The 27,659-nt window shown below is 52.1% G+C and overlaps 1 protein-coding gene across 1 annotated transcript; it reads right to left on the bottom strand.

Moving 5' to 3' along the window:
* On the bottom strand, positions 1–27,451 carry LOC140727067 (high affinity cGMP-specific 3',5'-cyclic phosphodiesterase 9A-like). Its single transcript, XM_073044335.1, has 15 exons — positions 27,217–27,451; positions 17,259–17,318; positions 16,341–16,395; positions 15,450–15,520; positions 12,766–12,841; positions 11,956–12,037; positions 11,229–11,303; positions 9,343–9,429; positions 8,500–8,604; positions 8,094–8,176; positions 7,177–7,333; positions 5,673–5,786; positions 3,716–3,820; positions 2,188–2,316; positions 1–1,183 (listed from the first exon to the last, which is right to left on the bottom strand). The coding sequence occupies exons 1-15, from the start codon at positions 27,449–27,451 to the stop codon at positions 1,049–1,051; spliced, it is 1,569 nt and encodes a 522-aa protein (XP_072900436.1). The 3' UTR covers positions 1–1,048.
* Between the last annotated feature and the right edge of the window lie 208 nt (positions 27,452–27,659).

Here is a 27,659-nt window from a genome sequence, read left to right as displayed (position 1 = left end):
TTTGCACCTTGGTTGTTTGCAGTCTCCACATACAGCATTTCCTAAATTCTATGGTATTTCTCTTTTTCCGTAAATGCCTGCAAAGAAATGGATCTGAAGGTGCTCTGTGGTAACATACAGCACGTTAATAAATTCACCTGCAACTTCGGACTTTGGTTCACAATATTTACGGTATTCAGGGGGGCTGGTTCAGTGTTTGCAGTTTTCAGAGGGACTGGTTTGCAACATGTCCCGTATCTGAGGCTGATTAACAATACGGGAGCCAGTGAGGCTTGTCACTGATATTTATTATACTGGGTTATGTGTGTTCACACAATATATTCAGTATCTCGGGCAAGTTTTTCAGGATATTTACGGTAATTCATGATAAGGCCTGCTGACAGGTCGCTGACCTGATTAGACTGGCTGAGATCGGGAGTTTTTATTGACTTACTGAGACACAGCGCGGAATAGGCCCTTCTGCCCCTTAAAGCCACACCACCCAGCACCCCCGATTTAACCCTCGACTGATCACAGGACAACTTACAACCAGCAATTCACCAGGGCTTTGGCCTGTGGGAGGAAACCCACACGTTCATGGGGAGAACATGCAAACTCCTCAGAGACAGCTCTGGGAATTGAACCCAGGTCACTGGTACTGTAAAGCCTCGTGCTCAACACTACGCTCCAGTCCCATTGGGGGAGGGAGGGGGAAGGGAGGATATTCAGAGCTTCGAGAGGAGAGGGCGTGCTGAGAGTGGGTGAGAACACAGATGAGAGATTATAATGTGGAGATGTTTGGAGACATCCACTAAAGCACAGAACAGAGAGCAAAGTATTTGTTAAATTGTGGGAGACTGGTTAATGTTGATGTTCAAAAGGATCTGGAAAGAGTTAGTCTGTACAACGCTGTGCCCTGGGAGTGTGAGTGACTGGGGGTGTGAGTGTGAGTGAGAGTGAGAGTGTTTGTGTGAGAGAGAGTGAGTGCTCTGCCCATCTCTATCCCATCCCCCTTAGCCAAACCTCCAACCCACCCCCACCCCCAAGAGAGGAAAATGCCACTGTCCCGTCAGATGGAGACTGATGCCACGGTGGGCTCCGAGGGCACCTCCAGTCTCGCCATCTCCCCCTCTCCGAGCTGCTGGTAACGATCCCTCGCCAGCCTGAGGGGTTGCAGCATCACTTCCTCCAGCTGGGGGAAGAGCTGGAAGAGAGGAGACAACGTCCGGTCACATCCTGGGAGCAGATTCGGACTCACGTTCCCCTCTGTTGGCATTCCCGGTCATCCTATCACAATCACAAGGTATCTCCTGATAATATTCCCAGGAATTCGAGCTTGGGGTTTCAGAGATGGGGAGGGGTGTAGGGGCGAGAGGGGATCATGGAGATAGGGAGGGGTGTAGGGGCGAGAGGGAGTTCATGGAGATTGGGTGGGTGTAGGGGCCAGAGAAGTGTCATGGAGACACAGAGGGGTGTAGGGGCGAGAGGGAGTTCATGGAGATAGGGAGGGGTGTAGGGGCGAGAGGGAGTTCATGGAGATTGGGTGGGTGTAGGGGCCAGAGAAGTGTCATGGAGACACAGAGGGGTGTAGGGGCGAGAGGGAGTTCATGGAGATAGGGAGCGGTGTAGGGGCGAGAGGGAGTTCATGGAGATAGGGAGGGGTGTAGGGGTGAGACGGAGTTCATGGAGATAGGGAGGGCTGTAGGGGTGAGAGGGAGTTCATGGAGATGGGGAGGGGTGTAGGGGCGAGAGGGGATCATGGAGACGGGGAGGGGTGTAGGGACTAGAGGGGTGTCACAGAGACACAGAGGGGTGTTGGGGCAGAGGGGCCTATTTTCTTATCTTGAAGGCATTGCCGCGGTTTGTACTTTGAAGAGATTTGTTATCTCACCAGACTCAACAGTTTTTTTAATAGATGTATGGTGGAGAACATTCTGACTGGCTGCATCACTACCTGTTATGGTGGATCACAAGAGGCAGCAGAGGACTGTAACCTCAGCCAGCTCCACTCCACCATGGCAGAACCGTCCCCTCCACTGAGTACATCGTCAAGAGATTGAGCCTCAAGAGGGAAGGGTAGGAGCGGCAGGGGATGGGATGCAGAGAGGGTAAAGACCTGCTCCCTTCCCCCTCCCCACTTAGTATGAGCCCGATTACTTGTTCCCTCCCCTAGTGAATTCACCCCCTCACCACTCTCACCCCCGTTACCTTGGTCAAGGACTCGAACATGGGCATGAGGGTGGAAGTGATGAATGCGCTCTGTGTGTGAGATTTCCACACCCGGTCCCGGTCCATGAAGGGCGACACTGGTAAACCCTCCGACTTCTCCCGGTCTCCCTGGAACAGGTCCAACTGCATCAGCAGTGATAGAGACCGAACCTCCCCTGGCAGCGAGGCATCCCTTCCCTCCTCACCACTCCTCCCACAGCACTCCCTCCTCACCACTCCTCCCACAGCACTCCCTCCTCACCACTCCTCCCACAGCGACCCCTCCTCACCGCTCCTCCCACAGCACTCCCTCCTCACCGCTCCTCCCACAGCACTCCCTCCTCACCGCTCCTCTCACAGCACTCCCTCCTCACCACTCCTCCCACAGCACTCACTCCTCACTGCCCCTCCCACAACACTCCCTCCTCACCGCTCCTCCCACAGCGCTGCCTCCTCACCGCTCCTCCCACAGCATTACCTCCTCACCACTCCTCCAACAGCACTCCCTCCTCACCACTCCTCCCACAGCACTCCCTCCTCACTGCTCCTCCCACAACACTCCCTCCTCACTGCTCCTCCCACAGCACTCCCTCCTCACCGCTCCTCCCACAGCACTCCCTCCTCACCGTTCCTCCCACAGCACTCCCTCCTCACCGCTCCTCCCACAGCACTCCCTCCTCACCGTTCCTCCCACAGCATTACCTCCTCACCGCTCCTCCCACAGCATTACCTCCTCACCACTCCTCCCACATCACTCCCTCCTCACCACTCCTCCCACATCACTCCCTCCTCACCACTCTTCCCACATCACTCCCTCCACACCGCTCCTCCCACAGCATTACCTCCTCACCGCCCCTCCCACAGCATTACCTCCTCACCGCTCCTCCCACATCACTCCCTCCTCACTGCTCCTCCCACATCACTCCCTCCTCACCACTCCTCCCACAGCATTACCTCCTCACCGCTCCTCCCACATCACTCCCTCCTCACTGCTCCTCCCACATCACTCCCTCCTCACCGCTCCTCCCACAGCATTACCTCCTCACCACTCCTCCCACAGCACTCCCTCCTCACCACTCCTCCCACAGCATTACCTCCTCACCGCTCCTCCCACAGCGCTCCCTCCTCACCACTCCTCCCACAGCGCTCCCTCCTCACCACTCCTCCCACAGCACTCCCTCCTCTCTGCCCCTCCCACAGCACTCCCTCCTCACCGCTCCTCCCACACCAAGGCACTTCCTTGTCACAGCCTTCCCTCCTCATTCCCCCTCCCACAGTGCTCCCTGCTTACGGCTCCTCCCAGAGCAGTCCCTCCTCACTGCCTCTCCCATCACACTCCCTCCCCATTCTCCTCCCATAACGCTCCCTCCTCTGTTCACCACCACTATTCTGAAGCTTCCTCCTGACCACAACTCTCCCATCCCTCTGCCCTCCCACGACACTCTCCTCCCCACTGCCCCTTACTGAGTGCGACACTCCCTCCTCACAGCGAGGTGCTCCTGCCTCACTCCTTCCTGCCACCACCCACCTGCATGAAGTACTCCTGTAACAAACAGTCGAGCCAGGGCTCAGAGACCTGGGTGGGCCGCACCTCGTTGGAGGTGTCACAGCATTTGATCAGTACTTGTTCCAGCTGTCGACAGGGAGGACGAGGGTGTTAGTGAGCTGCGGAGAAGGAGGAAGTCGACAAGTCGCGGGTAGCCCATTCCCACCCCTCTACCCAACTTGTTAACACAGTGATGCCTGGCCCCAGACAGTCCCTCATCGTCAAACCTTCCCGCCACACCCCTGGGGAAGGTAAAGCTTCCTCGGAAGACACGTCCCACCAGGCTCAAACAGATTCCACCCTTTAGTTATCAGACTCTTGAGTAGACCTCTCGTACGATGAATGGACTCGACCTCACAATCCAGGTCAAGGCCGTGCACCTTATTGTCTACCTGCACGGCACTCTCCTTGTAGCTGTTACACTCTATTCTGCAATCGGTTATTGTCTGACCTTATTCCAGCTGAATGCACTGTGTAATGATCTGATCTGTATGAACAGTGTGCGTTTCACTGTATGTGGCAATAATAAACCAATTCCAATTAACAAGAACATTGAGTTTGTATCCCCATCTCTATCACCGCCTATGACCCCTACATTCCCTGTCTCCATGTCACCTCCCTCCCTGCCGCTGGATTCTACACACCTCCCCGTCTCTGTGGCCCACTCCCTCCCTTACACACCTCCCCGTCTCTGTGGCCCACTCCCTCCCTTACACACCTCCCTGTCTCTGTGGCCCACTCCCTCCCTTACACACCTCCCCGTCTCTGTGGCCCACTCCCTCCCTTACACCCCTCCCTGTCTCTGTGGCCCACTCCCTCCCTTACACACCTCCCCGTCTCTGTGGCCCACTCCCTCCCTTACACCCCTCCCCGTCTCTGTGGCCCACTCCCTCCCTTACACACCTCCCTGTCTCTGTGGCCCACTCCCTCCCTTACACCCCTCCCTGTCTCTGTGGCTCACTCCCTCCCTTACACACCTCCCTGTCTCTGTGGTCCACTCCCTCCCTTACACACCTCCCCGTCTCTGTGGCCCACTCCCTCCCTTACACTCCTCCCTGTCTCTGTGGCCCACTCCCTCCCTTACACACCTCCCCGTCTCTGTGGCCCACTCCCTCCCTTACACCCCTCCCTGTCTCTGTGGCCCACTCCCTCCCTTACACCCCTCCCCGTCTCTGTGGCCCACTCCCTCCCTTACACCCCTCCCTGTCTCTGTGGCCCACTCCCTCCCTTACACACCTCCCCGTCTCTGTGGCCCACTCCCTCCCTTACACCCCTCCCCGTCTCTGTGGTCCACTCCCTCCCTTACACCCCTCCCTGTCTCTGTGGCCCATTCCCTCCCTTACACCCCTCCCCGTCTCTGTGGCCCACTCCCTCCCTTACACCCCTCCCTGTCTCTGTGGCCCACTCCCTCCCTTACACCCCTCCCCGTCTCTGTGGTCCACTCCCTCCCTTACACCCCTCCCTGTCTCTGTGGCCCATTCCCTCCCTTACACCCCTCCCCGTCTCTGTGGCCCACTCCCTCCCTTACACCCCTCCCTGTCTCTGTGGCCCATTCCCTCCCTTACACCCCTCCCCGTCTCTGTGGCCCACTCCCTCCCTTACACCCCTCCCCGTCTCTGTGGCCCATTCCCTCCCTTACACACCTCCCCGTCTCTGTGACCCATTCCCTCCCTTACACCCCTCCCCGTCTCTGTGGCCCACTCCCTCCCTTACACCCCTCCCTGTCTCTGTGATTCCTTCCAGTTCCAACACACTCCCCGTCTCTGTGAGCCCTCTAACCCCTACACACCTTTCCATCTCTGCCACTCCTTCCACCCTCCAGTTCCTCTACCCATCCCATCTTTATTAACCCCTCTGACCCCTACACCCCTCGCTGTCTTTGTGCCCCCCTCCTCTCTGCCTTCAGCTGTCCAGAGTGCCCTGGGGTCTCGGTACTGACCAGTCGGACGTGTTCCTGGTTCTGGTCGTCGAACACGTCGAGGCATTGTGCAAACGCATCCATGATGTCCCCGTGCCTCGCCATGTCTGTGGCCAAGATCAGCTCCGTCATCCCCTGGGGGGAAGGGAGAAGGTCAGAGCCCCTCCCGTATACAAACACGTGGCTCACCCCCACCCACCAACTCTCCCTGTAACAGAGCATTCGGACTGGTTGCATTGCCACCCGGTGTGGAGGCTCCAACACATGGATCACAAGAGGCTGCAGAGGGTCGTAGACTCGGTCAGATCCATCACTGACACAACCCTCCCCAACACCGTCATGGACACGACCCCCCCCACCGTCACTGACACAAACCCACCCCCCCAACGTCACCGACACAACCCTCCCCCATCACTGACACACCCCCCCACCCACCATAATGGACACAACCCTCCCCACCCCGCCCACCATCACAGACACAACCTTCCCCACCATCATGGACACAACCCCCCCCACCCACCGTCACCGACACAAACCCATCCCCACCAACGACAGCGACACAACCCTCCCCTCCATCACCGACACAACCCTCCCTCCCCCCACCATCACGGACACAACCCTCCACACCGTCACCGACACAACCCTCCCCACCGTCACAGAGACAACCCCCACCCCCTTCGTCACGGACTCAACCCACCCCACCGTCACCGACACAACCCTCCCCACCATCCCGGACATCTTCATAATGCAATGCCTCAAGAAGACACATCCATCATTGAGGACCCTCGCCAGCCAGGACATGCCATCTTCCCATTTCTGCTATCAGAGAGCAAGTACAGGCACCTGAAGTCCCACACTTTTCAATTCAGAAACATCTTCATCCCCTCTGCCATCAGTCTATAAACACGACCTCATTTGCATTCTTTATTTGCTATTTATAGTCATTTTATGTGTTGTGTGTACAGAAAGTAAATTTCATGACATTTCAGTGACAATAACCCTGATTCTGAGTTTGGTGAGACCACCTTTAGAGTGTTGGGTACAGTGTTGGTCACCGTGTTGTCGGGAAGATGTTCTCGAGCAGAACTTTCCTCCACCTTCTCCAGCTTCATGATATCCTTCCTATAGCTGGGCGACCAGAAATACACTCAAAACTCCAAGTGTGGTCTCCCCAATGACTTCTGCAGCTGTAACATAATGTCCCATCTCCTGTGCCATTGCTACCTTGTCAGACCAATTTTTGTAGTGAGCCTTGTCTGGTTCTTCCTTGTCTACGGCCTGTTGGTTTTCAGTTTTTGGACTATTTCAGTATCTTTGAAGGATCAGTCACTCCCTGCGATGTCTGTGGAAATCTGGAAGACGTTGGATCGTCCTTACCCCCTCCCATCCCCCTCCCGAGAGCTACCCACCCCGTAATCTTCGAAGTGAGCTTTTTCCCACATCCTGCGGCCCCCTCCCGCATTTCCCTTTGTCGGTATCGCCACCTCTCCTCCCCTACCCCGCCAACCCCTGCAGAATGTCTCACCTTCCGGATCTCCTCCGAGACTCCCGACTCTGTCCCAGCGAAGATGTCACAGTTGGGCTCTGAGAGTATCTGGAAGGCCACGGTGCAGTGGTGCTGTTCCAGGGGGGAGTGGTTGCTGTAGCGACGTGCCAGATCGGTCTGAGCATTGACCTGGTATCTATTTGGGGGTGGTGTGGGGTGGGGGGGGCAAGAGTCCAACCCTTAGACTGAGAGTGGGGACAGTCATCAGCGGCATCTCTCCTCCGCAGCGAGCTCGGCATCACGTTAAGTGTCAATTATTGGGATGATGGAATTGTTGGCTTTGTGGCCACGTTTGCAGACTGTACGAAGATAGGTGGAGGAGCACGTATTGTTGAGGAAGCAGGGTGTCTGCAGAAGGACTTAGACAGATTAGGAGAATGGGCAAAGAAATGCCAGATGGAAGAGTGTAGCATTGTGCACAGCCGTATATTCTGGTAGAAGAAATAAAGGCGTAGACAAATTTCGAAATTGGGAGCGAATTCAGCAATTGGAGGTGCAAAGGGACTTGGGAATCCTTGTGAGGGTTCTGTGAAGGTTAACTTGCAGGTGGAGTCGGAAGTAAGGAAGGCAATCGGAATATTAGCATTCATTTTCAGCGAACTAGACTATAAAAGCAATGAGGTAATGCTGAGGTTTTATAAAACATTGGCCAGACCGCACTTGGAGCACTGTGAGCAGTTTTGTGCCCTTTAGCTACGGAAGGATAAGCTGCCACTGGAGAGGTTCCAGAGGAGGTTTATGAGAATGATTCCGAGAATGAAAAGGTTGATGTTTGAGGAGCATTTGGTGTACTCACTGGAGCTGTTGTTGGGAGACGGGGGAATTGGGATCAAGGCCGGCGTTGGAGTGGGATTACCAGCTCGGAGTGACCCCTGGGGCTGGGCACTCAGACTCACGTGTTGTTGAGACCGGGGTGATCCAGGTCGTGGCAGACAGCGGAGGTCATCAGGATCAAGATGTCGATGGGTTTCAGCCGGGCCTGAGATGACGAGGGAGAAGGACGGGGTCAGTGTACGTCTGGGCTCACACCTCCCCCTTTCCCACCACAACACCTCACCCAACTGGGGCTCTCTGCCCCCAACATCTCTCCAACACCTCCAAATCAGGGGGGAGAGTGAGGAGGGAGTGCTGTGGGAGGGACAGTGAGGAGTGAGTGTGGTGGAGGGGTGGTGAGGAGGAAGGGGCAATGAGGAGGGTGCGGTGGGGAAGGAGTGCTACTCCACAGGAGTGAACCTGACCATAGTGATCGTTACAGTGGGCTAGTATGGACAGGATGGTCGGAACGTGCTCCCATACACCCACCTGCAGCTCACACAGTTGGATCATGCCATGCATCGTCTGGGTGATGCAGAAGGAGTGGCGGAAGTTGTGGAACGGATTCTCCCTGTAGTTCTCCTGGACACTCAGCTGTGGCACAGAGAGAGGGTGCAGACAGTTACAGACCCTTCGGTCCATCAGGTTCCTGCTGGTGCTCCGGCCTCATACTTGTCCAATCCCTCCATCAGGGGCTGTGTACCCTCCCCTCCTCGGCCCCTAACTACCCTCCCTCTGTCCAACATCAACGAGCCCCCAGTGGGATCGGGATGGGAGCGGTTTGTGGTGGGATCAGGGGAGGATCCCTCTGTTCTGTCACTGGGTTCAACCTCATCAAACAGAACCAATTAACCCCTCCCCATCTCCTGTCCCTGTAACCCCCTTCAACCCCATTAGCCCCTCCATCTTTGTCACCCCCGCCAGCCTCTGCACCCCTTCCCATCTCTGTGACCCCCTCCGGCACGCATCGCCATCCCATCTCAGTACGTCTGGAAGGGTAAGGGGAAGGATGCAGTTGAAGAGGTAGGGAAGAAGAAAGAGAGAAAATAGAGGGAGAGGCATTAGAGGGAAAAATTAAGAGAGATCAGAGAAGAATACAGAAATATATGATAATCGAGAGCCCTGCCCCACTCCCCCAACTCTTTCACAGAGAGATGGATGGGAAAAGGAGAGAGGGAGAGAGAGATGAATCAGGAGAAACATGAGGAGTGAGATGAGGGAGGTGTAGCAGACAGAGGGAGGGGCATTAGCCAGGTAGACAGGAAGGGTTTGGGATGGGGATCTTGTGGATGAATGGTTCCTGGGAGAGGAGGATGAGGAGAGGATACCTACCTGCCATCGCTTCAGAGTGATGGCATTGATGTTAAACTGGTTGACCAGGCCCAGACTGTGGAACATGTACTCGATACAACTCAGCATCTGTGGGGAGAGCAGAAACACATCCAGATCCAGACCCCCATCCCACCCCCAATCTTCCCTCTTCTCCCCAGTCCTCCTCATCCCCAACATAACCCACCGGGGCTGGAGCCGACATTTCCTGGGGGAAGCTGTTGTGGTCTGGGACTCTCTGCTTGATAGGAGGTGGGGAGGAATGGTGTGAGAGCAGATCTGAGGATGAAAATGAGAGAGAGAGAGAGAGAGAGAGAGAGAGAGAGAGAGAGAGAGAGAGAGAGAGAGAGAGAGAGAGAGAGAGAATGCAGCAAAGCTGAGAAATTGTAGAGAATGAGATACAGGGAATGAGAGAATGGAAAGAGGTTTAAGAAATTGAAATGACAAGAAAGAGAGAGACAGGAAATAAAGAGAGAGTGATGAATATTTGGTAGAAAGTGAACAAGTGAATGAAGCAATAGATGGAGAGAGGGTGGGAGGGAAGGGAGAGAGAGCTGCAGTGAGTGAGGGAATTGGGGAGGGGAGGGAGATAGAGAGCACAACAGAATTAAAAAAGAGAAAGAGAAGGAGGTAGAGAGAAACTGATGAAAACGAGTGATTGAGGAGATGGGTGAGAGAAAGACAGGATTGAGCGACTGGGAAGAGAGGTTTTGTGCATTTGAGAGACTGGAGAGAAACGAGAGATGGCAGGTTGTGTGCATTTGATGGACTGGGGAGGGTAATGACATGGGTTGTGTTGAGAGACTGGGGAAGAGAGGTGACAGGTTGTGTACATTTGAGAGACTGGGGAAGAGAGGTGACAGGTTGTGTACATTTGAGGGACTGGGGAAGAGAGGTGACAGGTTGTGTACATTTGAGAGACTGGGGAAGAGTGGTGACAGGTTGTGTTCATTTGAGAGACTGGGGAAGAGAGGTGACAGGTTGTGTACATTTGAGAGACTGGGGAAGAGAGGTGACAGGTTGTGTACATTTGAGAGACTGGGGAAGAGAGAGGTGACAGGTTGTGTACATTTGAGGGACTGGGGAAGAGAGGTGACAGGTTGTGTACATTTGAGAGACTGGGGAAGAGAGGTGACAGGTTGTGTACATTTGAGAGACTGGGGAAGAGAGGTGACAGGTTGTGTATATTTGAGAGATTGGGGAAGAGAGGTGACAGGTTGTGTACATTTGAGAGACTGGGACAGGGAGAGGTGACAGGTTGTGTACATTTGAGAGACTGGGGAAGAGAGGTGACAGGTTGTGTACATTTGAGAGACTGGGGAAGAGAGGTGACAGGTTGTGTACATTTCATAGATTGGGACAGGGAGAGGTGACAAAAGAATCAAAACCACACACATCCTGAACATTTCCTCTTTCATCGGGCAGAAGGTACAAAACCCTGAAAGCATACACCACCAAGCTCAAGGACAATTTCTATCTTACGATTTTCAGACTCTAGAATGGACATTTATGTGATAAGGTGGATTTTTGAGCTCACAATCTCCCTCGTTATGATCTTGCACTTTATCGTATTCCTGCACTGCACTCGTTTGGTAGCTTCTACACTTTATTCTGTGTTGTTATTGTTTTGCCTCGATCCAGCTCAATGCACTGTGTAGTGATCTGATCTGTATGAACAGTATGCAACACGAGCTTTTCACTGTATCTCAGTGCACGTGACAAGAACAGGCCAATAAATATTCCAAGCAGAGTTGGCCAAGTACAATAACATTGTGTTCAAACGGGGAATCCCCCATGGAGTGGGACTCGATGAGGAACTGCACCTCATGGCCCGGTGATGGACTCTTGCTGTGCTCAGAAGCTCCGCCTCTGAAATTCCCGATGCCTACCTCGTTGGGAGCCCACTGCCAGATGTCGAAGGTTGGCTTCTTCAGTGCCTCGATGGTCTCTGGCGAGAGGGTGTACTGGGAGGGAGAGGCACAAGGAGGAACAGGAGGTCAGTGTATGAGGGCACCATCTCCACGTCAAAGCCACATGCGTGTCTTAAACCTCCGCCCCACCAAACCACACACCCCACCCCTGGCCTGGCGCCTCTTCACAGAAGCACATACCTATGTCTATGCAGACGGAAACACCGCTCAGTAAGATCTCATAAACAGCATTCTGGGACCCCAGAGAGAAACACTCCCCCACCCATCCCAGACTCCCCATTTGTGACTGTGGGACTTTAACATGCACAGACCGGGCCTTGGATTAACGTCTCGTCTGGAGAAAGTGTGAGCTTTCCTCCTCAGTGCCCCTCCTGCAGCGCGTTGCACCCTCCTAACCACCCCTCCCACAGCCCACGCTCCCTCCTCACAGCCCCCCCACAGTGTTGCGCTCCCCACTCAGTGAGGGGCGGGCTGGCAGGAAGAGCAGTTCACAGAAACAGAGAGGGGTATAGGAGCTGGAGGGGTTACAAAGACTGGGAGGTGTGCGGGGGCTGGAAGGGGTATAGAGATGGGGAGGGGTGGAAGGGTGGGAGGAGTTTACATAGACAAGGAGGGTTCTAGGTGCTGGAGAAGGTCACAGAGACTAGGAGGAGTGACTGAAGACATTGGGAGAGGGGGTTCTTACCTTGGGATATGAGGGAACGTCACGGCGAGGGGTGAGCCTCCTGCTGGCAGGGGGACACGGGGAGTCACAAATCCAGAGGGATCTGAGGGAGAGAGAGCCAGAGAGATCAGCGTTCAGCATTCATTCCTCACCCCAATCCCACGACCCTTCACAATGCTACTCGACGACTAGGGTCCACTCACCCTGAGCCTCAGTCCCTCCCTCCGTGTGTCCCCTTCCCTCTGTCCAACACTGACGACCTCGCCCCACATTTCCAGGATGTTCTCAGAGTTGCTGAGAAAATTCTGTTGAGGTTATTTTTTCGGACGCTGGTGACCCACGGTTATCCATCACCTCTCGCGGAGCTCAATACCGTCCAGAACAGGGGAGGCCGTTCAATCAGCACCGCACCTACCCACCCTAAACACCTCACCCTCACCCTCTGCCACTGGCCCACCACGGCTGCAGTGTGCAGCGTCTACAGAACACTCTGCTGTTAGTCGCCCGGGCTACTCGGACAGTATCTACATCCGCACCTCTTACTACCCAGAAGAATGAGGGCAGCTTTATGTCTGTGGGGACAGTTTGCCCCCTCCTCTACTGCCACTCGGAAATCTGTGTGTCATTCCTTCACTGTCGCCGGGTCTGAACCCTGGGACTCCCTCTCTCCCCCACAGTACCGTGGACTGCGGCGGTTCGAAGGGGCGACTCAGCCCCACCTTTGAGGGAGGCGAGAGGGAGCCGATAAATGCTGATCCGGCCCAATGAGAGGGAAGAATTCACCCTGAAGACATGGATCGGACGGAGGCTGGCCTCTTGTGTACCTCCTACCTCTTGGCAAGCTCTTCCCGCAGCCTCTCGATCTCCCCCTGACACTTGGCGATCTCGGCTCTCCTCCCGCTCTCCACTGCAACACAATCCAAGCCATTCCCGATTAACCGCCTCGTCTTCCGGGTCGGTGGGATCCTGGGATCAGCCTGTGCTGAGGACGCCCACGGAGGAGGGCAACGATCACGGGGAGCGATCGAACGGGAGCGTCGGCGTGTGGGCTGACCCGATCCGCCCTTCGGTCACGGCTGATTTACTATCCCTCTCAACCCCGTTCTCTCGCCTTCTCCCCGTAACCTTTAACACCCTTACTAATCACAAAATTACTAATTGCAAATGTTGTGAAGAAAGATGTTACAAAGTCACGAATCAAAAGGTTGAGCGTGGTGGGACTGGTGTTCTGAGCTGCACGTGTTTCAGTGCAAGGAGTGTTGTAGGAAAGGCGGCCGAGCTTAAGGCACGGGTCAGCACGGGGAATTATGACATTTTAGACATCTTTGAGATTTGGTTGTGGGGGGAGGCAGGGCTGGCAGCTCAGTATTTCGGGGTTCCATTGTTTTAGACGAGTCAGATTGACCCGGAGGAGGGGGTGGGGGGGTGATGAAAGGGCTGGGGTGGCATTACTGGTCAGGGAAAATGCCACGGCAGTGATCAGTCAGAACAGACTGGAATGTTCATCCACTGAGACTTTATGGGTAGAACTGAGGAATAAGAATGTTATGACCACTATAATGGGATTATATAGAATATAGAATAGTACAGGACAGTACAGGCCCTTCGGCCCACAACGCTCTGCCGACCCTTAAACCCTGCCTTCCATATAACGCCACCTTAAATTCCTCCATATACCTATCTAGTAGTCTCTTAAATTTCACTAGTGTATCTGCCTCCACCACTGACCACTCAATAATCCCTGGGATTTAGAAGAGCAAATTTGTAGTGAGATCGCAGACTGTTGCAAAAAACACAAGGTTCTGTGGATTTATCCACCACAATTTGCTTCAGACAGCAAACAGCTCCTCCTCTGTAATCTGTGTAGGACCCATTACCTTGCCTCGGCATTGCCTCTCACCTGTATTCTCCATCTATTGACTGGGTCTCCCAGACTGTGCAAAGGGCTGGATGGGAAAGAGTTAGTCAAGAACGTTTCCTTAAATCACAACAAAAGAGAGTGCAATAATACATCTCCGATTAGGGAATGCAACAGGGTAGGTGACAGAAGTTTGTGTAGGGGACCACTTTGCAACTAGTGATCACACTGCCATTGGTTTCAAGATATTTATGGAAAAGGGTAGGTTTGAGATTCTAAATTGGAGATGGTATCAGAAAGGATCTGGCATGTATAGATTGGGACAGGTTATTTTCTGGGAAAGGTGTACTTGGTAAGGGGGAGGACTTCAATTTTCGTGAGTACAAAGCTTGTATGTGACTGTAACAATAAAAGGCAAGGATAACAGGTTTAAAGAATGTTTGTTTTCGGAGATATTGAGACCCTCGTTGAGATATCAAACTCTGTTTTAAATATACCCAATGACTTGGTGTTCACCATCAAGCGTGGCATTAAATTCCACAAAACAGAGGCACTGTCATGCCTGTTTCTGATGACATGTGCTGGCCCCTACCCATCACAGTATTAAATGATTCCCCCCACCCCAGTTCTGATAACTCTGTCCCCTCAATCGAGAGGCATTCCCACTGGGGAAACTATCTCCCCTTCCCTGTCCCCTCAGGATCTGAGAAGGTTCAGTGAGTTCACCCATCGTCCTTCTAAACACCGGCCTTCATCAGTTAGGGCACTGAGTACTGGAGTCGGACGTAATGTTACAGATGCACCAAACGTTGTTGAGGCTCCGCTTTGAATATTGTGTACCGTTTTGGTCATCCCGTTATAGAAAAACTACCGTTAAGCTCGAAAGAAGGCAGACGTCTATGGGAATATTGCCGGGACTCAAGGCCTTGAGTGATAGGAACACTCCTGGCAGATTAGGAAGTCATTCCTTTGAGCGTAGGAGACTGTAGGGTGAAATTATAGAGGTGTAGAAAATCATGAGGTGTGTAATTACGATGAATCTTTTTGCCAGGGTTAGAGAACCAAGAACTACAGCTGCGGTTCCCAACCTTTTTTATGCTATGGACCCCTACCCCTAGCCGAGGCTCCATAGACCCCAGGTTTGGAACCACTGGACCAGATGTTTGGGGTGAAAAGGGCGAGATTTAATAGGAAGATGTGAGTGGTTTTTAAGAAGGCTTGTGGAGTGTTGGCCTTCATCAGTGGGGGGATTGAGTTGGGTTCAAGAGCTGCAGGGTGATATTGTTGCTCTATAAAACTCTGGTTAGACCCCACTTGGAGAACTGTGTTCAGTTCTGGTCACTTCTTTATAGGAAGAATGTGAAAACTTCAGAGAGGGTGCAGAGGGGATTTATCAGGATGTTGCCTGGATTAGAGAGCATGTCTTATGAGGAATGGTTGAGAGAGCTCGAGCGTCTCTGAAAGAAGGACAGGGACACGAACGAGGTAGGCAGACAGAACAAGTGGGAGGAGGATAAGTAGTGAGGGGCAGGATGAAGGAGGAGGGGGTAGCTGCATGACATTACTGTGGAAATGTCATGTTCCCCCCTCCCCCAGTCACTGAGGAGGGGGATGGAGACCATGGTCGGAGGTGCAGGGGTGGACAAACATCACTCACCCACCACCTGTCTCTCCAAGACAGCCAGCTTATTCCGAATCTTGCTCTCGATTTCGTCCACCCTCAGGGACCTGCAGAGGGGAAGGGAGGGAGGCAGTGAGGAGAGAGGGTATAGAGGGAATTTTCCAAGAAATCAAGGGGGGGAGTGCAAAAAGATTAAGATTAAAGATCGGCTTTATTTGTCACATGTAACAACAAATCATTGATATGCAGGTGAAAGATGTCATTTTGCGTCAAAGACCTACACAGCCTGAAGATGTGGTGAGGGATGAGGGGAGGTTCAGTGAGAACACACGGAACAGAAGATGTTCTCTGACAGCCCGTTCCAGATAAACAACCCCTCTCTGTGTAATAATGATTTTAATGTCCTGTGTGAAAGTAATTACCCCTCAGATGGACTTTACCCCTTCACCCTCTGCCCCCTTGTTTTTGATACCCATACATGAAAAAAACATTAAAAATGAAAAACAATAACAAAATGCAAAATAAAGTGTTACAGTCACAGAGAAAGTTCAGTGCAGGAAGACAAGGGCTACAACGAGGTAGATTGTGAGGTCAGGAGTCCATTTTATCATGCTTGGGGATCCATGAACAAGGTAAAACTGTCTCCCCTACATGTTTCCCACAAATCCTATAGACCTCTGCTAGGTCACCCCTCAGCTTCCACTGCTACAGGGTAAACAGTCTCAGACTATCTGGTCTCTCCAGTCTCCTGATGTCCATGGAGTGGAGAGGGAAAATAAATCAGCCATGATGGGATAGCGGAGCAGAATTCTCTGTCTTGTGGTCTTGTGGGCCTGGTCACCAGAGGCAACGGGAACCGTCAGCGATGAAGGGGACAGAGAGCGCCGGTAATCACGTTGCCACTTTCCGCTGTTCTCAGTCCAGTACCTGGAGAGCTGGACGGTGACATCAGTGCAGAATTTCTGTAGGAGGACCTCTCTGTCTGTGAGTGAAATCAATAAATCAGCTTGTTATTGTCACAAGTGCCGAGGTACAGTGATGTTACATTCTGTCCACACAGATCGTTTCCTCACATCAGTACATCGACATAGTGCAAGGGTAAAACAATAACAGTTACAATTGCCCAGGAAGTGCAGTCAGGCAGACGGCAAGGTACAAGGTAGATTGTGAGGTCAAGTGTCCATCTTATTGCACTAGGGTACTGTTCAATAATCTTATGACAGTGAGGTAGAAGTTGTCTTTGAGCCCGGTGGTACATGCTTTCAGGCTTTTGTATCTTCTGCCCGATGGGAGAGGGGAGGAGACAGAATGTCTGGGGATGGATGGGTCATTGATCACGCTGGCTGCTTCACCAAGGCAGAGGGAAGTGTAAACAGAGTCCTTGGAAGGGAAGTTGGTGCCTGCGATGTGCTCAGCTGTGTCCAACTCTCTGTAGTTCCTTGCGGTCACGGGCAGAGCAGTTGCCGTATCGAGCCCTGATGCACCGGGCAGGAAGCTTTCCTTTGCGCATTGATAAAAATCGTCAAGGTCAACAGTGGCATGTTGAATTTCTCAAACCTCCGGAGGAAGTAGAGATGTTCGTGAGCTGTCTTGTCCGTCGGTGCAGATGTTTGAACCAGGACTACGGCCCGAGAAGCGACGGGGATAGAGTGATGGGTAAAACGCTGGTCTGGGCCAGTGAGGGCCTGATACAGGGAAGAATTTAACACCCCACCTCCCGTAGCGCTCCCCCCTCACTACTCGTCACCCAGCACGGACCTCGGTGCTAAGACGTACGGATTCAAACGTGCCAGCCTCTGACTGAGGAGCGGGGAGTTAGTCGTTGCGCCAAGCGGCCCGACTGACCTGAGAAGCCCAGCAGCGGCACACAAGAGGTCCCGGACGTTGGACAGACTGGATAAGCGGCTGAAGATCACCTGGAATAGAGGGAAGGGGAGGGGGGAAGGGCAGAACAGAAGAAGATGGGGGAGAGGGAGAGGTGAGGATGGGGAGGGGAGGAAGAGGAGAGGGGGATGGAGAGGGGAATGAGGGGACAGAGTAAGGAAGGGAGGAGGGTGAGGAAGAGAGAGGTGGGAAAGGGGAAGAAGGACGGAGAGGTGGGAAAAGAGGGGAGAGGAGGAGGGGAGGGGAAGAGGAGGAGGGGGACAGGAGGAGGGAAGAGTCACGACAGTCATCTCTGTGCTGGTCTGCCTCATCACACATGGGGCAAGTGTTCTAGGGTTCAGTCCTGGGGAGGTGGGTGCATGGATAGGGCAGAGCCCCTGGAACTGCTTTTGGACCTCTGCCGAGTGTTCATTGGGTCAAGGGGCCAAATCACCGCTTCCTCTGCTTCTGTGTCAGGGTCATTCGGCTGAACGATCTCCCTCTCCCTCTGCTGCTCCTGTCTTCTAACAGGCTGGAGAGGGGCCGCACTGGTTTTTCTAAGCCCCGACCCACCACACCCCCTCCCCAGGCTTGAGCACATCGGGCTTAGTTATTCCAGCCTGAAATGACTTGGTGCAATTCAGGGAAATACAATTCTGGGAGCTTGTGAGAGGATACAGGAGTGGTTTACCAGAATGTTTCCCAGGACGAGAGTGCTTGACTCTGGCAGGGAGACCAGAGGTGATTGGAAAGATCCCCTTGGAGCCAAGGATAACAGTACCACACTGGAAAAGGTTTTTCCATCCACCATATTGTGCCAAACTATTAAAACTGATGTCACCCAACTCCTTCTCCCCACATCTCTCCATTGTCCGCACATTCCTGCACCTGTCTAATTGACTATTAACCACCTCTGTCGTATCTGCCTCTACCAGGCGGCACATTCGAGACAGAGTCGCTGCTGTCCACTCCATACATACCACTTATCATATCGTACCCCTCTGTGAAGTCTCATTCCCCTTTGCTCCAAAGAGAAAAGCCCTAGTTCACTCAATCTATCCTCAGAAGACATGCTGTCTAATCCAGGCAGCATCCTGGTAAATTCCCTTGGCTTCCACCTCCTTCCTAAATTGAGGCGATCAGAAGTGAACTCAATACTCCAGTATGTTTTAATCAGAGTTTTATCGAGCTGCAATATCACCTGCGGCTCTGGAGCTCAATCCCGTGACTAATGAATGCCAAAACACCAAACACCTCCTTAACAACCCTGTCAACACAGTATTCCACATATTGATCTCCCGAAGTGGATCATTTCACACATGCCCGGAATAAATTCTGGGACATGAATTATTCAGAGATGAGCAACCCACGGCCCGTTGGGATTGGATGTGTGGAAGAAGGTTGTTCCATTTGATGACTGGTTCAGGAACAGAAGGTGGGAATGATGGGATTGATGAAGAGCTAGCACGGACTCTGAGCCGGCTGAAGCGCCTCCTTCCTGGATTCCCGGGTTTAGCAATGGGAAATATCCACTCCTGGGGACGATTATGTGATTGGAGCAAAAACAAAATGGTGGAGTATCTGCGGGGGTAGAACATTTTCAGTGGAGAGGTGAAAGTAAGATAATGTTCTGTCTGAAAGGAGGGGGAAGTGCGACGGAAACAAATCAGGTGGGAGCTTCCCAATGGAGAATAAACATCGGGAGAAGGAGATGGGGGTCTGATTGGAAAGGCTATTTCAAAGGCTGGAATGGGAGGGATGGGCCGAATGGCCTCGCTACAGGCTGGCGATGGGAGAGACAGAACAGGCTGGAGAGGTTTCCCGGGATCAGGAGAAACCCTCGGCGTGGAGTGGGGTCAGACACCCCGGCAGCGCAAAACGAGCTGCCAGAACATTTTGACAAGACAGGGGAGCCTTTGTCTCAGTTACTGACCCAGCTCTCAGACTGTGACTGCGAGGAAAACCGGTTACATGTAAATTCCGTGTGGGAATGGGACTGCTCCGTGCACCGTCACAGTTAGGATGGGCCCTATGGCCACCTCCTGGGGTTCAAGGAAATAACCAATCTTCTTCAGAGTCTAGGACCACCACTAGAGATCAATGTTTCAAATATCCCATCACACGCTCCCGAGGTCAGACACCAAGTGGAACTTCCACCACACCATCACAGATTTCTAGGATGAGACACAGAATGAAGCTCCCTCCATACCGTCCCAGCACACACTCCTGTGGTCAGAAACGGAGCAAAGCTCCCTCCACACCAATCGATCACACACTCTCGAGGTTAGACACAGAGTGAAGGTCCCTCCTCATCGTCTCATCACACGCTCCTGGGGTCAAACACAGAGTGAATTTTCCTCCATACCGTCCCACCATACATATCCATGTTACGGTAAGATTCCTATTCCGTGAACCCAATTCTGGATAAGGGCGTACTCTATTCTTTCAAAGGATGAGCTGTTTCTGGGCGCTGATAATGAGGGATGAAGTGAGAAACCATTGGACAATAATCCCACCTTTCGAATCCTTCCATCCACCTCCAGGTGAATGACCTTGGACAGGGCTGTGGAAGGGGCAGATCCCATAGTGTCTCAGAGAACCGTGCTCCAGAACAACCCTCGCGGAAATCCAATACAAAGCTGGGATCTCCAAGTCTCTTCCGCTCTCCCTCCCTCCCCCTTCTCTCTCTCTATCTCACTCACTCCCTCCGCTCCGCCTTCTCTCTCTCTCTCCCTCACTCCGTCTCTCTATCGATCACAAACTGATTACTTCTCAATAACTGTGGAGTTTGCTCTCCCCATCTCACACACTCTCTGTCTCTCTCTTTCTCTCACTCTCTGCCACTTACACTGCCTCCCACTCCCTTTCTCTCTCTCTCACACACACAAAATGATTACAATCCCTCAGCAAACTCAATATGCTTTCCTCGCTATCTCTATCACTATTTCTCCACCTCTGCCCCCTCTCTCACTCTTTCTTTCTCTCTCTGCCCTCTCTCTCACACTGATTGCAAACTGCTTTCTTCTCTCTCCCACCCTCTCCTCTCTGCCTCTCTCATGAGCTGATTACAACCTCTCTGCAACCCAGTTTCCAGGGTAACCCAGTCCTTGGCGTCTGAGGGATGGAAAATATTCATCATCGGCTCATTATCATCTCTTCTCTCTGCCTCTGGGAGCTCGGGGACGGCTGCTCGATCAGAACCCGTGGATGTTCATTGAACGGGTTCAGTCCTGAAGCCTGCCATGCCGGGGTGCTGGGTGCTGGGTTTGGGGGAGAGTGTGTCACCGTGTCTGCATCACAGGGGTTTAATCCTCAGCAGATGCAAATGAGTCCTCAAAGCCGAGGTAATAATAGACAGACTGGGTGCTAATTAACATCACAGAAACCTCTCAGCAGCATCCCCGCTGACCTGTATTTACACGCTGCATGTGTGTCCACATTTCTTTCCAAAGCCCCAACCTTCTTAGCTTAACTCGAGGGAGACAGAATCAATAAACTGTGATTTCCCTGTCCCAAGAGGGTGTGATGGGACAACGATGAGGGAGCTTCACTCTGTGTCTGACCGCAGGACTGTGTGGAGGGAGTTTCACTCTGTGTCTGACCACAGGACTGTGTGGAGGGAGTTTTGCTCTATGTCTGACCCCTGTATTTTACAAAATATCTTTCTAAAATTCAGTGCTACAAGATATAGCGACGTGGCAGAGAGGAAGTCCGCCCCTCCTACAAATGAACAGGTGCTGTGTCTCACCGTGGCCGATGTGTGATGAACCCTGTTGCAGGGTCAACCAACGAAAGGCTGATGGTTCAGACAACATCCCTGGTAGAGTGCTCAGAGGATGTACAGACCAACTAGCAGATGTTCTCACTGACATCTTCAACATCTCCCTGAGCAGTGCCACCGTTCCAACGTGCTTCAAGGCCGCCACCATTGTCCCCATGCAGAAGAAGTCTTCAGTGTCCTGCCTAAATGACTACCATCCCGTTGCACTCACATCCATCATCATGAAGTGCTTCAAGAGGGTCGTCATGAGGCATATCAAGACACTGCTGCCCCCCTCACTGGACCCCCTGCAGTTTACGTACCGTCCCAACTGCTCAACAGGTGACGCCATTGCCACCACCCTCCACCTGGCCCTAACCCACCTGGACAAAAAAGACACATATGTTCAGATGCTGTTCATAGACTTCAGTTCAGCATTAAAACACAATCATCCCTCAGAAACTCATTGGAAAACTGAGCCTACTGGGCCTGAACACCTCCCTCTGCAACTGGATCCTAGACTTCCTGACTGGGAGACCTCAGTCAGTCTGGATCGGGAGCAGCATCTCCAACACCATCACACTGAGCATGGGGCCCCCCAGTGTTGCGTGCTCAGTCCACTGCTGTTCACTCTGCTGACCCACGACTGTGCTGCAACACACAGCTCGAACCACATCATCAAGTTCGCCGATGACCCGACCGTGGTGGGTCTCATCAGCAATAACAACGAGTCAGCTTACAGAGAGGAGATGCAGCAGCTAACAGACTGGTGCAGAGCCAACAACTTGTCTCTTAATGTGAACAAAACAAAAGAGATGGTTGTTGTGAGAGTTGAAGTAAATTAAGATGTGCGAGGTTAAAAGTCAGTAAACAAATGTGATTTAATTATGTCTGATAAGCAGGAATGCAGAAGCGCCTGGCAAATTAACTGCTTGTGGAATCATTGAAGTCCTGAGATATGGACTATTGTTTTACAGAAATGTGTAAAAAAACAACTCCAAATATGGAATGGGAAAACACTGAATCTAAGACTGTGTACCTCCCGAGTCAGGGAGGGGAGGGGTAAGGAAGAAGGATAAAACCTGCTGCCCTGTAAGGTTCAGGGTTCCCTTCTCTGAAGGCACCCAGCTCTGCAGAACTGTTAATAAACTTTGTTTCCTTGAATTTGTCTTGAAGCCATTATTCGGGAGCGTGTCTCGTTTCTGACAACTTGGGGTGCTCGTCCGGGATCCACACTCCGGCCGTGAGGGGGGCAAGGAAGGACATCGGAGAAGGTGCACCCTGCCGAGTTCGGCAGTCCCTGATTCCTTGCTCGTCGCCCCGCGCGGCTTGAACGAGTGATATCCGGCGGACTCAAGGAAACAAAGAGGGGTTGTCGAGGCAGTTGAGACAGTGAGCGATCGAGTAATTTCTGTGCACAGGACCCAGGTAGGATGACTTTGGTCTTACTGGGCGATCGTGGGGACAAAGGGTTCCGGAATTGGAAAGGAGCAGCCCTAAGCTAGGCTGCAACCAAATTAAATTCCTGTACGGGATAGACAAGGCAAAGGTTGTCTAAGTACGGGTGGATTGGAACCGGGCAAGTCCTCGAGATGGGAAATAAGGGGTCTAAGAGAGAAAAGGGTAAAAGAAATCCAGGCGCCAACGATGAAAAATACCCCGGGGTACCCCTGATAGTCCGTTGGGACTGATGTTAGAAAATTGGGATTATGGGAGGCGAAAAGGGAAGTCAAAGAAAAAATGATACAGTCCTGTGAATTCTGGTCCCGCCAGCCGATCCAAGGGTCGGCTGTGTGGTGGCCTAAGTTCGGGTCTAGCGAGGATTGGGTACAACAAGCCCTTAATCCGTACGTGAATTCAAAACCTAACGTTAAACCCGAAGAAAGTGATTATGCCCTATGCTGGTTACCAACGACAAATAGTTATAAATTGAAAATGATAAATGAAGGGGGACAGAAAAAGAATACATGGGAGGTGCTCGAGCACCTGCCGCCCCCATATGTGCCCCCTACCGCTCCGCAAATCGATGACCTTGAGGCAAGGGAAAGTGAAAATGAATCGGCAGCTGCAGCTGGAGAAAATGCAGACCAGGGTGAAGAGGAAACGGAGCGTGCAATACCGCAGAGTATAGGAGCCAGGAGGATGGAAACCAGGTCACAAACAGCTAAAAATCACAAAGAGGAAGTCGAACAGACCGCCAGACTATATCCTCTGAGAGAAGTACCTATGGGAGGAGCAAATGGAGGGACGGGGTATGTTAATGTTCCCCTGACTAGCACTGAGGTACGGAATTTTAAAAAGGAAATGAAAGGCCTATTAGAAGACCCCATGGGCCTGGCCGAACAGTTGGATCAATTCCTAGGACCCAACATTTATACCTGGGATGAAATGTACTCAATTATGGGAACCTTGTTTTCCACCCAAGAAAGACAAATGATAAGACAGGCGGCCATAGTAATGTGGGAAAAGGAAAGGCCAAACGAAGCAGAGCCGCAACAGAAATTCCCTCTTGTGGACCCAGGCTGGGATAAGCAATCGGAGGGGGGCCGAAGAAATATGAGAAATATGCAAGAAATCCTAATAAAGGGAATTAGACAGGCGGTTCCGAAGGGACACAACTTTACCAAGGCATTTGGGAGCCACCAAGATCCCGAGGAGACTCTGTCTGACTTCCTAGATAGAATCCGGAGGAACATGCAACAATACGCGGGAATAGACACTGAAACGGAGGTTGGCCAACAGCTGATTCGTGTTGAATTTGTATCGAAGGCTTGGCCAGATATAAGAAAAAAAACTGGAAAAACTAGAAGACTGGAATACTAAACCCTTGAGTGAACTACTTAGGGAGGCACAGAAAGTGTTTGTAAGAAGGGATGAAGAGAAGCAGAAGAAAGCAGCCAAGATAATGGTCCAGACGGTCCAACAGGTGACCGCAGACAAAAGAGAAAGGAGAGACCCATGGCCGGGATGAAGTGGCAGCCAAGATCGAAGTAGGGAACCCAGGAGACCCCCTAGATGTTTTCACTGCGACGAAGAGTGACACTCCAGGCGCGAGTGCCCCAAATACCGACGGGAAGTGCGCTCGTATGCCATGATGGAAGATGAAGACTAGGGAGGTCGGGGGTTCCACCCCTTGGGGAAGAAAAATCATCGGCAGGAACCCCTGGTAAACTTGAAATTAGGTCCCCAAGGGTGTGACACAACCTTCATGGTCGGCTCAGTCCTGTGAGTTATACGCGCTCCAAAGGGCTCTGATAATATTGGAAAAGAGAGTCGGAACTGTATACACTGACTCCAAATACGCCTATGGGATAGTACATACATTTGGGAAGATATGGAAAGAAAGAGGACTGATAACGGCCAGGGGAAAAGGACTGGCACATGAACAAATGATAAGTATGACATTGGAAGCCCTGGCCTTACCGACTGAAATTGCGGTAGTGCATGTACCCAGACACCAAAAAGGATCGACACCTGATGCTGTGGGAAACCGTTTGGCGGATGAGGAGGCCAAACGGGCAGCAGTTGAAGAACTGGTGCAACTCCTGACTTTGATACCAGTGAGAGAAGGACTTACTAAACTGCCTGTGTTTACTCAAATGGAGATTGACAACATGAACCAACTAGGAGCCCGGAAAGACGCTGATGGTAAATGGAGAATCCCCGATGGAAGACAGGTGCTAAATAAGGAAGTGACCCGCAACATACTCCAACAACTGCACCAACAGACCCACTGGGGAGCGCAGGCAATGTGTGACACGAGGAATATGCATGCAAGGGAATCTACACTTTGGCCCAACAAGAGGTAACTGGATGTCCAACGTGCCAGTGAATAAACAAGAAAGTGATGCGATCCATCCCAAGAGGCGGCCAGCCCCTGACCATGAGACCCTTCCATAGGATCCAAATCGACTTCACCGAGCTGCCCCAAGTGCAGAGATGGAAATACTTATTGGTAATCGTGGATCACTTTACACGCTGGTTGGAGGCATACCCAACTACTAAGGCAGATGCGCCCACAGTAGCTCGAATACTACTTCAGAACATAATCCCCAGATATGGAATTGTGGGGTCCATAGACTCTGACCGGGGGACACACTTCGCCTCCAGGACGCACCAGTTAATTTGCGATGCACTTGATATCGAATGGAAGTACCATACCCCGTGGCATCCCCAGAGTCCGGGAAGAGTAGAACGAATGAACAGCACCCTGAAGGCACAGCTAACCAAGTTGATGTTGGAAACCAAGCTACCATGGACCAAGTGTTTGCCGATCGCTCTCCTGAGAATACGTACAGCGCCCCGGAAGGACATAGGAGTATCTCCTTATGAGATGCTCTTTGGACTGCCCTATTGGAATAAAATAGAGGGGTATCCCACACTACAGGGGGGTGATTTATTTGTAAAGAACAATTTACTGGCCTTGTCCCGTTCCTTTGCAGAACTGCGGAAAAAGGGTCTCTTGGCCCAGACTCCGCCGCTCGACTTTGCTTTACATCAGATCGTGCCTGGAGATTGGGTTCTGGTAAGGACCTGGAAGCCGGAGAAGTTACAGCCACAGTGGGAAGGCCCTTTCCAGGTCCTGCTAACAACAGAGGCGGCTGTACAGACAAAAGAAAAAGGGTGGACACACGCATCCAGGGTAAAAGGACCGGTGAAGCCCGAAAGCCGCACTGAGTGGACCTGTGTTCCCGGTGAAGAACCGTTGGTGGTGAAGCTAAAAAGGCAGCAAAAATGAACTCTATGTGGACTGTAACATTATTGACTGTAATATATTTGATTCTATATGCCGGGAAATTGAAGGGAAATGTGACAAGTGCAGAACCGTGGTACGAGTGGGGCAGAGGGTGTTCCCAGGATCATTTGTATCCCACTCGCATGTAAATGACCGTTGTTATGATAAAAGCAGAAGGGTGTTGGGAAAATGGTAAGCCGTACTATCAGGTCTATAATAAAGGCGGTTGGTGGCGAACAGCTCTCTGGATGGTGGGAGGTGGATTAATGAGTTTGATGCTTTTACCCTGCCTCATTCCCTGTGTACAAGCACTAATAAGACGACGTGTGTCACAACTTCAGGCAGTAGCGAAACCCCAACATGGGATAAATGAGCTAAAATTTATGCTATTAAAGAAGAAAGTTGACCCTCCACGGGGGGCGGAGGAAGGACGGTGGGCCCCCTGGAAAGAGGAAAAATGCTAGCTGCTACGCACATCTTAAAAAGAAAAAGGGTGGAATTGTGAGAGTTGAAGTAAATTAAGATGTGCGAGGTTAAAAGTCAGTAAACAAATGTGATTTAATTATGTCTGATAAGCAGGAATGCAGAAGCGCCTGACAAATTAACTGCTTGTGGAATCATTGAAGTCCTGAGATATGGACTATTGTTTTACAAAAATGTGTAAAAAAACAACTCCAAATATGGAATGGGAAAACACTGAATCTAAGACTGTGTACCTCCCGAGTCGGAGGGGAGGGGTAAGGAAGAAGGATAAAACCTGCTGCCCTGTAAGGTTCAGGGTTCCCTTCTCTGAAGGGGCCCAGCTCTGCAGAACTGTTAATAAACTTTGTTTCCTTGAATTTGTCTTGAAGCCATTATTCGGGAGCGTGGCTCGTTTCTGACAGTTGTTGACTTCAGGAGGGCACGGAGCGACCACTCCCCGCTGAACATTGACAGCTCCTCGGTAGAGATCATTAAGAGCACCAAATTTCTTGGTGTTCACCTGATGGAGAATCTCACCTGGTCCCTCAACTCCAGCTCCATAGCAAAGAAAGCCCAGCAGCGTCTCTACTTTCTGCGAAGGCTGAGGAAAGTCCATCTCCCACCCCCCATCCTCATCACATTCTACAGCGGTTGGACTGAGAGCATCCTGAGCATCTGCATCACTGCCTGGTTCGGAAATTGCACCATCTCGGATCGCAAGACCCTGCAGCGGATAGTGAGGTCAACTGAGAAGATCATCGGGGTCTCTCTTCCAGCCATCACGGACATTTACACTACACGCTGCATCCACAAAGCAAACAGCATTATGAAGGACCCCACGCACCCCTCATCCAATCTCTTCTCCCTCCTGCCGTCTGGGAAAAGGCTCCGAAGCATTCGGGCTCTCACTACCAGACTATGTAACAGTTCTGGAGGGTACGTCTCTTAAATTTGTATCTTATGGCAGTTATCCCTGACTGTACTTGTCCCAAACAGGCTAGATGGGGAAGCAGGAGTTTTCTGGGGATGAAAGGCTTGATGTGACGGTGGACAATTCGTTGCGTGGGAGCTGTCATCCATCTGTAGAAAGATGTCTTCCACATTGATCCCCCTACTGAGAGCCCGGTGCACTGACTCATCATTTCTCAGATAAAACACTGCCTTCCCGAACTCCTTCTCGGGGGCCAAGATGCCGCCTCCCCCAATCAAGTTCTCCATGGCCTCCGCACATGTTCCAGAGTTATTCCAGGACGCAAAATACAGGACGCAAAATACAGGACGCGCTCATCTTCCACCTACCGAAACAGGGCATTGTCCGAGGGTGGAGAGGCAGCCGCCATTGCATGACTCCCCGAAGGCCTGCAGCTCCCTGGAGACCGGTCCGGCATGCTGGCACTATGTCCGAATCGGAAAATACGAGGCGACG

Source organism: Hemitrygon akajei, chromosome 1, assembly GCF_048418815.1.
Source record: "Hemitrygon akajei chromosome 1, sHemAka1.3, whole genome shotgun sequence".
In the NCBI taxonomy this organism is placed as follows: Eukaryota; Metazoa; Chordata; class Chondrichthyes; order Myliobatiformes; family Dasyatidae; genus Hemitrygon; species Hemitrygon akajei.
The sequence above is the reverse complement of the archived record's forward strand: the minus strand, read 5'-3'. Positions and strand labels throughout refer to the sequence as shown.

Excerpts from the sequence above, each read along its gene's own strand:
- LOC140727067 (XM_073044335.1), bottom strand. The coding sequence starts at position 27,451 with ATGGAGAACTTGATTGGGGGAGGCGGCATCTTGGCCCCCGAGAAGGAG. Across the intron at positions 17,319-27,216 it reads ATCTAGCCTGTTTGGGACAA|CCGCTTATCCAGTCTGTCCA; the intron begins GTACAGTCAGGG and ends GGTGATCTTCAG. Across the intron at positions 3,821-5,672 it reads ACCAGGAACACGTCCGACTG|CTGGAACAAGTACTGATCAA; the intron begins GTCAGTACCGAG and ends CCCTGTCGACAG.